Consider the following 13,686-nt stretch of genomic DNA (forward strand, 5'->3'; position numbering starts at 1 on the left):
GTTTTATTCCTCCGTAGGGGTGTTTGTTTTTGTAAGTTTGGCTTTGTTTTTGTTTCCTGTTTGCTTGGCTATGCCTCTTTTGGAAAGAAAAAAAAAAAAAAAAAGCAACAAATATATTTATTTTCATACAAATTTGATCCATAAATTTATTATAATTGTGCCCTGAAATTTAGATTTGTGAATAATAAGGGTGATTTATTAAATAAAAATTAGTTGGAAACTAGTTGGGAATTGATTATGTCTTATAACTTGCAAATTATTGGTTTTGTTTGGCAATTTTTTTAGTTTTTATTTTTTGCCTATTTAACTTGGTTAATTCCACCAACTATTTGTTTTTTATTTTATCTAAAAATAAATAGATTTAGTTTAAAACGTCATTTTGAAAAGTAATTAGAGCATCTATTTCATATTGGGTCAAAATCTAGCTTTTAAGCTAGTAAAAAAGCTAGTAAAAAACCATTTGCCAATTATAATTTTTTGACCATATATAAAAAGTCATCTAAAGCTACTTGTCAATATATCCAAATAAGTTAGCTACTTAATTTTAATTAAAAAAAAAGTTAGAAAACTAAGAAGTATTATATAGAGATTTGATCTAATTTTTATCAAAATAGTAGAAGGAAATCCCTGAGGTTTCACAGGGCAACCTATTCCAGCTACACGTGACAAAACTATTAGAGAAAAGGGGAGGAGGAGGGAGATTATAGGAATTCATCCCCAAAACTATTATGATTCAAATTAAAGGTGATCGTTTGTGAATTTGGTTGGAAAATAGGTGATTCAAACTAACATGCTTAATGTAGCAAAACCATGCCTTTTCAAGTTTTCATGCGGGCTTGACAATTTGTCCATACCTTCCCTATTTTACAGGGCGGGCAAACGAGCTTTATATCTTTGTTACTAGCCTAATCCAAATATTCAATTTTTTTTCGAAATTGTTGTCCAAAGCACATCCGTTTTGTAGGCCAAATTGGCTGAGCTTTGTAATTTTCCAGCGACCTTGGATACACAAATAAATAGAAATGCATGACAGGTAGAAAATGACATGTAGTTTTCTAAATAAGCGGGGATAAAATACATGCCCACAAATCAAAATCGATACATCTCCCCTGCCTTGGTGGTATGTAGGTCAGTAGGTGTATGTCCACTTCAAGTTGAACAATGGCCATCATCCATCAGTTCTTCCTACTGAAAACACAACCATTCGACATAAAACATCATCATTAAATTTGTGCTAATTCTATATCGGCTGGACACTGAGACTGCAGACTGTAGAGGCAAAGACTGCATCGAATTTGAATCATCACTATTTCATTATGGCTGAAGAGAATGAGGCACTGCATTCAGATTCAGCTGTGCCAATACATTCAATGATCTCCCTACTAGCATATATCAGTCACGGGTGCCTTAGTAATTAGTACCTGTGAAGAAAGAAAAGAAAGCAATGCTTTAGCTTTAGATTTTGACTGAGGCAGTGATCTCTCACTGTTTCTACTTCGCCCATAAAAGATTGGTTAACTTCAGAATACTCACATAACCAATATCTACTTATGTTAAATGATAATCAAATAAATAATACTTGTAAAAATTATAACCAAAAAGAAAAAACCTTCAGCTGTCAAGGTAGTTATGGACTGAATTTTCTGTTTCACAGATTACAGCTTGTCATCTACTTTTATTTGAAAATATCCAACCTCTAATAGCTGCAATTTGCTTTTTATCATTTCTTTTTTAATAGAGCAAATAGTTGGATCATAATCAATGTATTGGTGATAGCTCCTGATTAATAATGAAAATCTTCTTGCACATGAGCTCTTGCATCAAATCTTCGAGCAATTTAGTGCTGTTATGCAAACTAGATATGTTCTCTGCATGAACTTGGCTCCCAAAAGTGCATTTACAAGTCTATGAAAGGATTATCCATCACAAAAATTACCCAGCAATTAATCATGCACTCCAAATTTCCCCCAACACTAATTTAACAGCCTATCTAATTCTAAAAGCTCACCTTGGGTTATAATTATCAAAGATAACAATAATACATATCAGATCCCTGAACACAAATCAGGGATAAAGAAAACTAGAAGATCACTTTCTAGTACATCAAAACCAGGACAGATTTACTCTTTATAACCCTACCCAACTGAGTACCCTAGTTATGCAGTTGATCAAGCCACAGAAGAGCAAAACACCAACCTCAGAGAATTGCGATATGAGATTCGCTTACATAGTATACTCGTTTTCTATATTCAGAGGATGCTATGCCACTTCACAAGCAACTTTGCTTCATTCTTATCTGCTACTGCATACCTAGTCCTACTATAGAAAATCCCGGACAGTAGCAAATAATGCTCAAGGAAAGCAACATCAGGGAAAAAAAAAAAAAAAGGAAAAACATGCATAAGAGTCCTACCTTTGACAAAAAGCAAGTTGCACTGGCTTTGGAGATGAGACAGTTAAAGCATATTTTCTTTGATTCTAGATTGCTCTCCTTGCCTTCTACTGAATCATCAGTGCATTAGATCAATCGAGGGGTTGAAGGGAGCAAGAAAGGTGTCGTTAGCAGCTTAGAGGTGAAAAGGCTATAGCCTGTAATGCTATCTTTTTTTGTCACCATTCTCACTTTCTCTCTTCAAATACTATTTGTAGCAGAGCCATTCATTCCACAGCCTTTCACCATTTCAATCATGCTATTTGGCATTAATGCAGGTGAACAAATGTTATTGATGTGCCTCTTGATTACCTTAGTCTGGTATTTTGCCCTGAACCAGCAAAGTTTCAAATGTTATGCAGCCTATCTATTAATCTGTTGTAGGAGGCAATATCAGGAATATAGTCTTTGTCCAACATCTCCTCAACCAGGAGCTCTCCTTCTTTTGTTTTACCTTCCCTCATGTAACCAGCAACTAATATGTTGTAGGTTACATCATCAGCATCTAAACCCTTGCTAGAAGCCAACAACCTCAATCTATCAGCTTCAGCAGTGCTTCCCGAATGACTAGCATCTTGAAGGAGACAGTTAAAAGTCACACTATCTAACATGATACCCTCTTTTAGCATCTTGTTGACAAACCTCAGTGCATCTTCTACGTTTCCAGAAGTCCTCAAACCTTCTACCAAAGTACTACAAGCAATGATGCCAGGACTTTTCCCTGTTTTCCACATCTCCTCCACAACCTCTAATGCTCTAATTGCATTTGATCCACTGCAAAGGCTCTCAACAAGATCAGAGCAATCAAACCCATTTGGCAAAACTCTTTTCCTTGATAAATCAATCAACAACTCAGAGGCCCTTAACATTCTCCCTACCTTGCAAAGCCCGTTCACCAAAATCTCACAAGTTACAGTTGAAATTTGACACCCCATATCAATCATCTCATATGCCATGGCAACCCCTTCCTCATAATTTCTCTCCTTAAAGAACCCTCTTATTAAAGTATTGAAACTAACCACATTCGGTTCACAACTCTTCGCTCGCATTTCCTTAAACAGCTCCAAAGCTGAGCCAAAACGATTACTTTTACAATAGCTACTAATCAATATATTGAAAGTAAACACATCAGGCTTAACTCTATCCAGAATAAGCTGATCATACAAGTGCAATGCCTTATCATGCTGACCGTTTTTGACAAACCCATGAATCAAAATATTATAAACAGCAACACTAGGTTTCCCATCAATCAATTTTTTCATAGTATCAAAAGCAAGTGAAGCATCATTCAGTCTCCCAACTCTGCAGTAAGAATTGATGGCGAATCTAAATATAGGTTCAATCCTTGGGCAACAAAAGATCCCATCAGCGCATGGGCACGGTTTAGAGGGCATAATATCAAGGACCACTACTCGGAGGGCATCAAAGCGGTCAGAAACAGCAAGAGTCCTGATCATCCATTCGTAAGTATGATGGTCATGGCGATAAGAATCAATGGTACTGGCCCACTGGAATATATGGAAGTCAAGGTGGGTGAATTTTGGGTGGTAATGCAGCTTGTTCTTGAGGAAGTGGAGGAGAGTTTGCGAGGTTATTGGTGATCTAAGGTGTATCTTGAGGAAGGTTAAGAGCTGGGATTGCGTGGTTGGTGAGGTTAGAGAAAGCGTGGGTAACGGGGTGGGGAAGGCGGCTTCAAGCTGAGGGATCGGAGCTAGGGTTGCAGTGGGTGTTGTTTGTTGAAGGTGCTTCATTTGAGGTGCTATCAACTTCCTCATTGAAGCTCTCATTGTTAACAATGTAATTCTTCCCTTAATATCCTAAGATAATCACCAATTTTTCCAAAAAAAAAAAAAAAAAGGTTCAACCTTCTCATCTTTATTATCAAATTTCATACTTTCAAAACCAATCAAATTTGTTAAAGCAAAACATAATCTCACTGAAATTCAATGTATAAGGACAACTGACATCCATTCATAATCAAATATCATCGCAAACAAGAAATTGTAAACTGAAAATCACAACATAATGAAATTTTGTAATCTCAAAATTAGTTTATGCATCAAGACCCATGATTAAATCGCGTCTACATCATCATGTCCCTAAACACTTTCCATAATATAGAATTAAATATACAAGAACTCGGAATTCCCATTTCAATGATATATAAAAAAACCCAGATTAAATCATTTATCAATATTTTTTAGAGGTGCTTCAATTCAATCAGCTTCCTCAGCAAATTATTTCACTTATATGCTAAAATATCAAATAATCATCAAAATTGAATTCAAAAGAGTAAAGCAATGTAAGAAATTGAGAAAACCCAGTTATTGATTTACCTAAAAGTGAGCGAGCGACTGTCGAATTCGAATTCTGGAAAAGTTTGATCTTCAAAAATTAATCAATGACGCCTGTTTCGGTAAAATTGGAAAACTCGGAACTGTGTTCTACACCAGTGTCGGAGCCGTGATTTCGAGGATGGTAGCGCACCCGTCAACTACAAATTAATGGACAACAAAATAATCTACTCCGTAATATAATTAGATAGGCATAATAATTAGATGATACAACAAAAATTTCTAAAGTAAACTAACACTACATATTTAGGGTCTGTTCACATTTACTGAACTGAGCTGAATCGAGCTAAACTAATTGGAGCCGAACGGAACAAAACCGAGTTGAAATGAATATTTTATAAGAGAGGGAAATTATGAGCTGAACTGAACTGAACTGAAATTCGAATTGTTACAAAGTATATAAGCTAACTAGTGCCTCTATCTCCCTTTGTTTGCTCTATTAGGGGATGAATACTTTTTTTTTTTTGGTTGAAAGGAATTGACTAGAGTGGTGGACTGGTGGGTTGTAATTCTTGTAAAGATATGGTGCTTATAGTTTTAAGTAGTATAGAACCAAACGTAAAACGGTAAAAGATACGAGGCAAACAATGGGTGTGTTTGGTAAAAAGCTTTTTAAAGAGCTTTTAGCTTATTTTGTCCAATTAGATGTTTGACCAATTTAAAAAGCTAATTTGGGTGTTTGATATATAGCTTATTAAAAGAGTTTTTTGGGCTCAAACTCATTATAAGAGCTTTTTAAAATTAGCTTATTGTACAATTAGCTTTTTGTTTCTTAAATACACTAAAACAACTAACAATTAACAACTATTTACCAAACATTTTTGTACAATCAGCTAATCATAATCAGCTAGTCAATCCAGCTACTATAACCAGCTAGTCAAACCAGCTATTATAAGCAGCTAATACAATCAGTTACCAGCTAATTACCAAACAGGGCCATTATGAGACAGAGACACAGAGTAGTACATTACTCATCAATATCAAATGCATGTATGAGTAAATTGTTAATGTCTACGGCTAATCTCATCTCGTGTGAGTGCATTTTTCATATCAATCCCAGCCATTTGGCAAAGTCTGATTTAAATCATTCTTATATCGTTTAGATACAAAATAACTAAGAGTTAGAAAAGTGTGTGGCCGTGTGGGTGTTTTATTTTATTATTTTTTTGTTTGTTTGTTTTTTTGGTCGAGGGTCGTGAACTTTTGAAAGCATTTTTGACAATGCAAGTGATTCACCATTTCCCCCCCCCCCCCCCTGTACAATAAGTTAACTTCAGTTTTCAAAAAGTTTCATTTATATCAGCTACCAAGCCCATGCAGAATTCATACTAGTACATTATTAATATTTAGTTTATACGGAGTAGATTATTAACCTACACTGTAATTTGTAGTTTATAATGCTAGAAGTTTATGAACAAAGTGATTTGTTTGGTTATATAATTTTTTTGTTACGGGTTAGCTTCAAAGTAGCTGTAACATCGACCTTTGCTTTTGAAGGAATGGTGTTACACTTGATATTGAGAACAAGAGAAATGGAAGATGAAGCTATATAGGTCAAGGAATTTATCACATTTCATTATCATAATCCTTGAATGAAACCAATGACTTTATTCAAGGTATTATACATTGATTATCAGTATCAATAACAGAAAAAGGATCTTCATTCTGTGCTAACAAATGCATCTGCTCTAGAGCACACAACAAATCTATAAAACATCATTAAATTTGTGCTAAATCTATATCAGCTATAAACTAGCACTGTAGAGGCAAGGACTGGTTCAAATTTGAATTTGCTGAGACCCAATTAAGCAGCAGCACTAATACATTCAATGGCCTGCTTGCATATTCCGGTCATTGTTGCCTCAGGCCCATACACCTGCAAAATATAAAGAAATTAGCAAAGCAGACGTGTTAAGCTTTTGATTGTTATGAACTATGGGCTCTTTAGGGTTACGATGGACTCATGGTTCAATATTATTACTTTCTTTTTACATCACCCATAAATAAGTAAAGATCAGAACTCTCAGACAAATGTTATCTACTTACAGTAAAATCTTACAGTATGACTTTTAAAGTTTTCAGCTTAAATTCTAACATAGACGGATACTCTATAATTGCAAAGTTAAGGATTACATCATCCAAAGCATTTCAAGGGTATCTCAAAGAACGCAACATAAGAAAGAGCATCATAGGTAACAAATTGATTGTTGAACTTCTGAAAGCAAATAGAATATAATGTACCTCAATAGGAATTCCAATCTCTTCTCCAAGCAGCCGCATTTTAGCCAAACCCTTTTGGTAATTTGGACCTCCTCTCCTCACATAAATGTGCATTCTTGCTGCTTTAAGCTTTGATTCCTGTTAAGCAAAAACCAGCAGATGTGTTTCAGAAACTGTACTGATTCAAAATTCAAGCACTAACCAAAAGGAGTAGTGAAGCAAGTTAACCTTCTCCTTCAGAGCTCTGATTATTCCATTGAAGGTAGCAGCAACATCAGTAAAATTAGCAATACCTCCACCAACTACGAGGGCTCTCTTGCAACCATCAGGATCTGCAGTAGCACACTGCAGAGGTTGTATGATAATTAGTGATGTAAATTTAGGATGAAGGGCGTTAACAAATAAGTTGATGATGATATTCCAAATAGTTATTAGTTATTGGTTAACAATATATCTATCCAACATCTATTATATATATATATATATATATATATATATATATATATATATATATATATATATATATATATATATATATATATATATATATATATATATATATATCCAACATGATGATGGCCTTTCATGCATATGTGGGGAACTTTATGTAGATAAAGGGCTCAGCTTAAGAGCTAAATTAGAGAAATCAACGTACATCAAAAACTACTCTGGCATAAATACAGAAATCAACTTACATCAATTACTACTCTGGCATACTGTAAGACCTCATCTTCATTAGGAGCACCACTATATTCAGCATAGTTCCCAAGCTCAGATGCATAGCCAAGATCCCCAACCTGTAGCAAGGAAAAAATTTAAGCCATGAATAAAACTTATGCAAGATATTTTTAAAGATCAAAATGTCCATTCTTCTGTCCTATTCCATACCGTATCTGCGTAGATCACACTGGCTCCTCCTCCAGCCACCATGGTCCAGATCCTTCCCTTGGGGTTCAAAACTGTGAATTTCAAGGATGCACTTGTCTGCACAACAAGGAAAACATAATACAATAAGATCACCTCATACAACGATAATTTTAGACAATGTAACTACATGTAAAGCCTTGCTAAAATACTTAGGAGCACCATCTGAGAAAGGAAGCTACTTTATACCTTTTCATCTAGACCATGAACAAAGCTCTCTGTTGGGCTCATAACTCTTCCAAATGGCAATGGAAATTCGATATTACCCCACCTGCAGAAGTGTACAAAAAAAGGGCAAGTGTTATTACTTAAGGAAGCTAGGAAGAGCTGAATAAAGGTGATGGAGAAATTTTGTGCAGTTGAAAGAGCGCATACTTCTTGAAATTCTTGAAGGTAGCAGTATCATCTAGCTCGCCTCTCATGTCCAAAGGATAGGGGCTCCCATTGACTAATGTGAAAGGATTCATTTCTAGGAAAGTGAAATCCAGATCTGCATTTATGATATTAATTAACAATTACGCCTTTTCCCCCCACATAATTAGTATCAAGAGCATCAGTAAAAATTGCTTACTAATCAAAAAGAAAAACGAAGATGACATTGTAAGAGGATGGCTGCTTTTTTAATGTTTTTTTGCCACAGAAACCTCAAATGAACATATTGGTTTTCTTGCCCTAATATCAGCTTGTTTGTCTGAGATTAAAACTACTAAAAAAGAGTATGTCCAATTACCTAAAAACAGGGCGAAAATGACTTTGATAAACTCCTCAATAACACTTTTGACCTAAAAGGGAGAGAAAAAATTGTCAGCTATACTAATATAAATTACACAGAAAGTAATATTCTCAACAGATAATTTCCCTTGAAAAGTAGTATAACTTTACTCTGCAGTAAAATATAGATAAAGCAACTATATTATACTTCAAAGGTCATGGGAGTACCTCCAAAGGTAAAGTAGCAACCAGAGGAGCACAGACTTCAGAAGTAAGAGAAACACCAGTGGGAACAAAGATTGTTTTGACCTGGATAGAGAAGAAACCAATGTCTTACAGCTTAAGTGCTTAGTATAAATAACTTTTACTGCAATATGAAATGGGCATCTAGAATGATTTCCATTTTGTGAAATCAAAGTGTCAGGAGTACCTTATCCCAGTTCTCTTCAATCTCAATTCCACCACACTCTGAGAAGCTTATACTGTTCCCCAGTCTTTCTGAGACAATGTTAAGATAAAACTCTTCATTGTGTGGAATGAAAGGCTCAACAATGAAAGTAGTAATAGGTCCTTTACATCCACCCATCTCCACCTGTTATTGTAGCGTTTGCACAATCAGTAACTACTACAATAAAGCAACTTTCTCTAACAAAAGTACTCGTAGCAGTTATTGTCCTGATGATCCATTCAACCTACCTCTTTGCCAAGACGTTCTTTTACGAAAGCAGTAACCTGGGAAAAGTCCAAATTGAGGGCAACTAGACCACTTTTGCCACGCTTCCCAAACAACATGTCAGGCTTCACAACCAACTTTTCAGATGATAGCCATGGCTCATTCTGAACAAGTTCATTCAGGTCGGTTGACTCTGTAATCTAGTCAAAATAAAGACAACTCAGGTCGAATTCAAGTATCATATACAGCAGCATCAATGACATTATTAGAAAGTAACTTCACAAGAAATTCATGCCACATTGAAGATAAAAATCCACAGATAAGGTTGTGCAGTAGTAAACAAATTTAGTAAGTCAATTGAATTTGTAATAGAGCAAATGATTGCATATACATAGGAAAATAAACACATCAGAGTAGATGACATTGAAGCTTTTATGTCAAATTGTCATTTCCGGCAAAAAAAGGATTAGATTCTGAAAAAGAACTCTTATATTGTTCTAGAAAACATACAGATTCATTTAGGACATAGCCAAAAAAAATTTAGCAGAATTCTATTAGTAACATGGTCTCATACTTCGTATTACATTAGCGCAATATATTGAAGATTTCTGAGTAGCAAATGATCATTGGATACTGATTTTTGGGTCAATTAGGATGTAGCCTCTCCATTATTGCAGGATCAATACTGCATATAGTCTAACTATCGTCACCTGTCTAATGAAGCAAGGGTATCGTAAAATACATTTGTATACCGTTGTTGATTAAAGCCTTGTGAATTGAATTATTTACATATACCAAAGAGTCAAAAAACACAACCAAAATGATCACCTACCCTAAATTCTTCCTCAAATCACGTTATAGTTGGCTATTAAGCCAATCAGCCTTCTACTATTCTAAAAGACTATTATCATGGATATGTGAATAGAGACTCGTAGAATCTTCTTATTCGGTCCATGATACATTCTTATTGGAGACTATTATCATAATCCATGTATCTAAACTGAATGTTAACATAAAGATCATATAAAAAGATAGGACAAATTCTAACCAGATCACACATAACTATGATTTCCCACAAGAATCAATCACCAAAGATAGTCAAAGTAAATGTGTAAACAATGTAAAAGTCAATTCGTTGCAACTAAAACATGGATCACCGGCTTCACCGCGAAATCAATTTCGTATTTTTGTTCAGCATATGAGGGTTGAAATCATAATCCCCAATCAGAGTCAAATGATAAACCTAAACAAACAAATCAAAAGAAAAAAAATTGCCCACATTTGGAAAAATCGCCATTAAAACCGAAAATCTACATTGATAAATTACTACATTTTTCTAAAACTAGCAACAGGGTTTTAACATACTATTTCGATCAATCCGAAACGGAGAAAACACAGTTCAATTTCATGACAATGTAGTTCAACAAAACACATTATATTTGCATAATATATGATCCAAATCACATAAAAATAAATTCTGAATTCAAAACCCACTAAATAAAATGAAAAATTAAACTTACTTGAGCTGATCTAATGGGTAGTTCAGAACCAGAAATTCTCTTATAATGCTCCTTAATCAACCTCTTTGAATCGTACTCTCTGATCTTCTTCCTTGCCATTTTCCCCCTTTGTTAAACCTAATTTTCACCCAAAAATCAAACCAACAAAATATCAAAAACCCTAAATTCAAAAACCCAGAAAATCATATCAAACCAACAATAGATCAATAAAATTCAAATTCAAGAATTTCATGAAAACCCAATCTTGTCAATTAATAAAAAAAATTAAAAAAAAATATATATATTACCGTGAAATCAAAATCAGGTAGCTGAAGAGAGAGAAAATGTGAATCTGGGAGATTTAATGGGAAAACTCACAGACAATGGCTGAAGCCTGAATCTTATTTATAACTGCATAAAATTGACTAATTTTACTGAAAATTAATTATTTTTTCCTTTTCTGTAAAATTTAATTATTAATTATATAATAATAATTAATTAAATGGAATTTCGCGGGAAGATTTGTTGCAGTGTACCTACCACTCACCTTATGACCAACAGCTTCATAAAAAGCAATGTTGTCCGTTGATCTTACAGATCGGACGGCTAATAATATCGGAGAATACTACGTATGATTTTATATATATATATATAATTATTAATTGGAAGTAAGAAAATTAATGTTTAGTTGATCGCTCACCAACTTGGAATCTGACGTCAAAGATACGTTAAATCAGAATTGTCGTAATTATAGTAAATATAAAAATTAATCCCATATATTTTCTGATGCATTGCATTTTGGATTTATCTTATCATGTGATTACATAATTACGTTGCTGTAAATAACGTAACCGTATTATTATAAGGATCTTGTTAACGGTCGCCCTTGGACGTTAGAAAAGCAATAATTATATTGGTTGAAATAGTAATAAGTTAAGAATGCATAACAAAATCACGCGTCGTTTGGTGTAATTAATGTTAGTTTTACTCTAATATTTTCACTTTTATTTCTCTTATCTAACGTCCCGGGGGGCGCTCATTAGATTTTGCCTTATTATAATGCTACTCTATATCATTACATGTTTTAATTCATTTGTTAATTATCTTATTATTAAGGTGCGGTCTCTATTCAATTCTTCAAAAAAAAAAATCTCTATTCAATTCTTTTGATGCAATAATATCTTGATTTTACTGATTTCATATATATGCTTTGATTTACCTCTTTTTTTTTTTTTTTTGAAGCATATGCTTTGATTTACTTAGGGCGTGTTCGACGCTAGCTTTTGAGTAGCTTTTAGGTAGCTTTTAGTGGTCTGACTTTGTCAAATCACTACTTAACAAAAAATGTGAGTGTTTGGCAAAGTAGTGGTTAGGGTAGCTTTTAGTGGTGAAAGTAGCTTTTATGAAAAGCTAGAAAGATTAGCTTTTGAAATTAGAGGTAGCTTTTGAGGTAGTTGTTGGAAATTTAATCTATAGTTTTAAAAATAAAATATTGATTTTTATATGTAACAGCTAGTCAACCGCTACTTTACCGAACACTTATATCTAAATTACTTATCTTCGCAGCTAACAGCTTGTTGACAGCTAACAGCCACCTACACAGCTAACAACTACCTCCACAGCTACAGCTACAGCTACCTTCACAGCTATAATTTGCCGAACACGCCCTTAATCTTCGATCATTTTGGAAAAAAAGTATCAAATGACGTGTACTTAGAAATTGTATTAATATTTCATCAAATTGTATTAATGTGTTCTTTTTAGATAAAAACTTTTCATGATCATATTTTATTAGAGAATCAAGATGTAAATGCAAATAAAAAGATGCGGAGTATAACCTTATCTAATTCATTTTAGTGTAGTTCAATGTGATCATTTATAAACTAAGCAAATAAAAATAATTATTTTTGTTTTAAAAATACATAAACTTACTTAATACTTACATAAAATGAACTTTCATAAATATGTAATTTGTACTTAAGAATGTAGCTAAGAATACAACAAAATAGCTTCAAATACAAATTTAGTAGTAATTTAAGGTTCATCATCATTATATTACCATAATTTTTACTTATCTGAACTTTTATTCATTCATCTATAAATATCTTATTTGAATTTATTTTTCTTGAACTTAGATATTTTTAAAACTTGTTAGCTTTTTTTTTTTTTAAAAAAAAAAAAAAACTTGTTAACTCTTAATTTATAGTATAAATTTTGCTTCAAAAAAAAAATGATAGTATAAATTTATGTTCTAATATAAGTGAAAATAATAAGACGAATAAGTAAAGAAATGATGATGATAATTAGCTATTATAAATTATAATAATGCATGTTTGCTATGCTTGTCAATTTGTCATGTGTAATAGATATAGAAATGCATGCATTATTATCTTACATTTGAATGTGCACCTAAATATAGATAAAATACATACTCTCTACATATCTTAGCTCCATGATTTAAGAAAATCATGAAATTATGAAAAGTATATAATATTACTTATAATGTAACGTGATTTGAAGAACCTCCAAAATATGAAAGGGGAAATGTCACTCGTGGGTCGCAAGGTGCCCAAAACTAAAGGAGCTCCCTCGCGCAAAACGTGCAAAAACTCCCTTCTTAACCCTCCCATTCGTTTATTATCTCGTGCGCAATAGTTGATTTTTTATATTTATTGCCATTTAATAAATACCATAATTAGAAATTGTCAAGACAATGTTAGTATATACAAGTAGATTTTTGTCTAAAAAAACGTTAGTATATAGATGTATGAGTAATATACTGTATATAAATCAATGGATTTGAAAATATAAAGTACACTTAGGCTCCGTTCTCTTCACCTTAATTTTGCTGAACTGAAATTATTTTTACTGAAC

At 33.4% G+C, this 13,686-nt stretch overlaps 2 protein-coding genes across 2 annotated transcripts; both read right to left on the reverse strand.

Annotated features, from left to right (window-relative positions):
• Nucleotides 1-1,051: 1,051 nt before the first annotated feature.
• Nucleotides 1,052-4,925, reverse strand: LOC145641245 (uncharacterized). The gene is made up of 3 exons (XM_081692266.1): nt 4,768-4,925; nt 2,414-4,248; nt 1,052-1,421 (listed from the first exon to the last, which is right to left on the reverse strand). Exon 2 carries the CDS (start codon nt 4,216-4,218, stop codon nt 2,779-2,781), a length of 1,440 nt encoding a protein of 479 aa, XP_081548392.1. The 5' UTR covers nt 4,219-4,248; nt 4,768-4,925; the 3' UTR covers nt 1,052-1,421; nt 2,414-2,778.
• A 1,410-nt stretch (nt 4,926-6,335) lies between these two features.
• On the reverse strand, nt 6,336-11,272 carry LOC145641374 (ATP-citrate synthase alpha chain protein 1-like). The gene is made up of 13 exons (XM_081692270.1): nt 11,121-11,272; nt 10,834-10,950; nt 9,337-9,513; nt 9,071-9,232; nt 8,869-8,949; nt 8,660-8,711; nt 8,305-8,419; nt 8,119-8,200; nt 7,894-7,989; nt 7,701-7,802; nt 7,234-7,350; nt 7,027-7,143; nt 6,336-6,661 (listed from the first exon to the last, which is right to left on the reverse strand). The coding sequence occupies exons 2-13, from the start codon at nt 10,930-10,932 to the stop codon at nt 6,590-6,592; spliced, it is 1,272 nt and encodes a 423-aa protein (XP_081548396.1). The 5' UTR covers nt 10,933-10,950; nt 11,121-11,272; the 3' UTR covers nt 6,336-6,589.
• Nucleotides 11,273-13,686: the final 2,414 nt, after the last annotated feature.

Source organism: Chenopodium album, chromosome 1, assembly GCF_948465745.1.
Source record: "Chenopodium album chromosome 1, dcCheAlbu1.1, whole genome shotgun sequence".
Taxonomy (NCBI): domain Eukaryota; kingdom Viridiplantae; phylum Streptophyta; class Magnoliopsida; order Caryophyllales; family Amaranthaceae; genus Chenopodium; species Chenopodium album.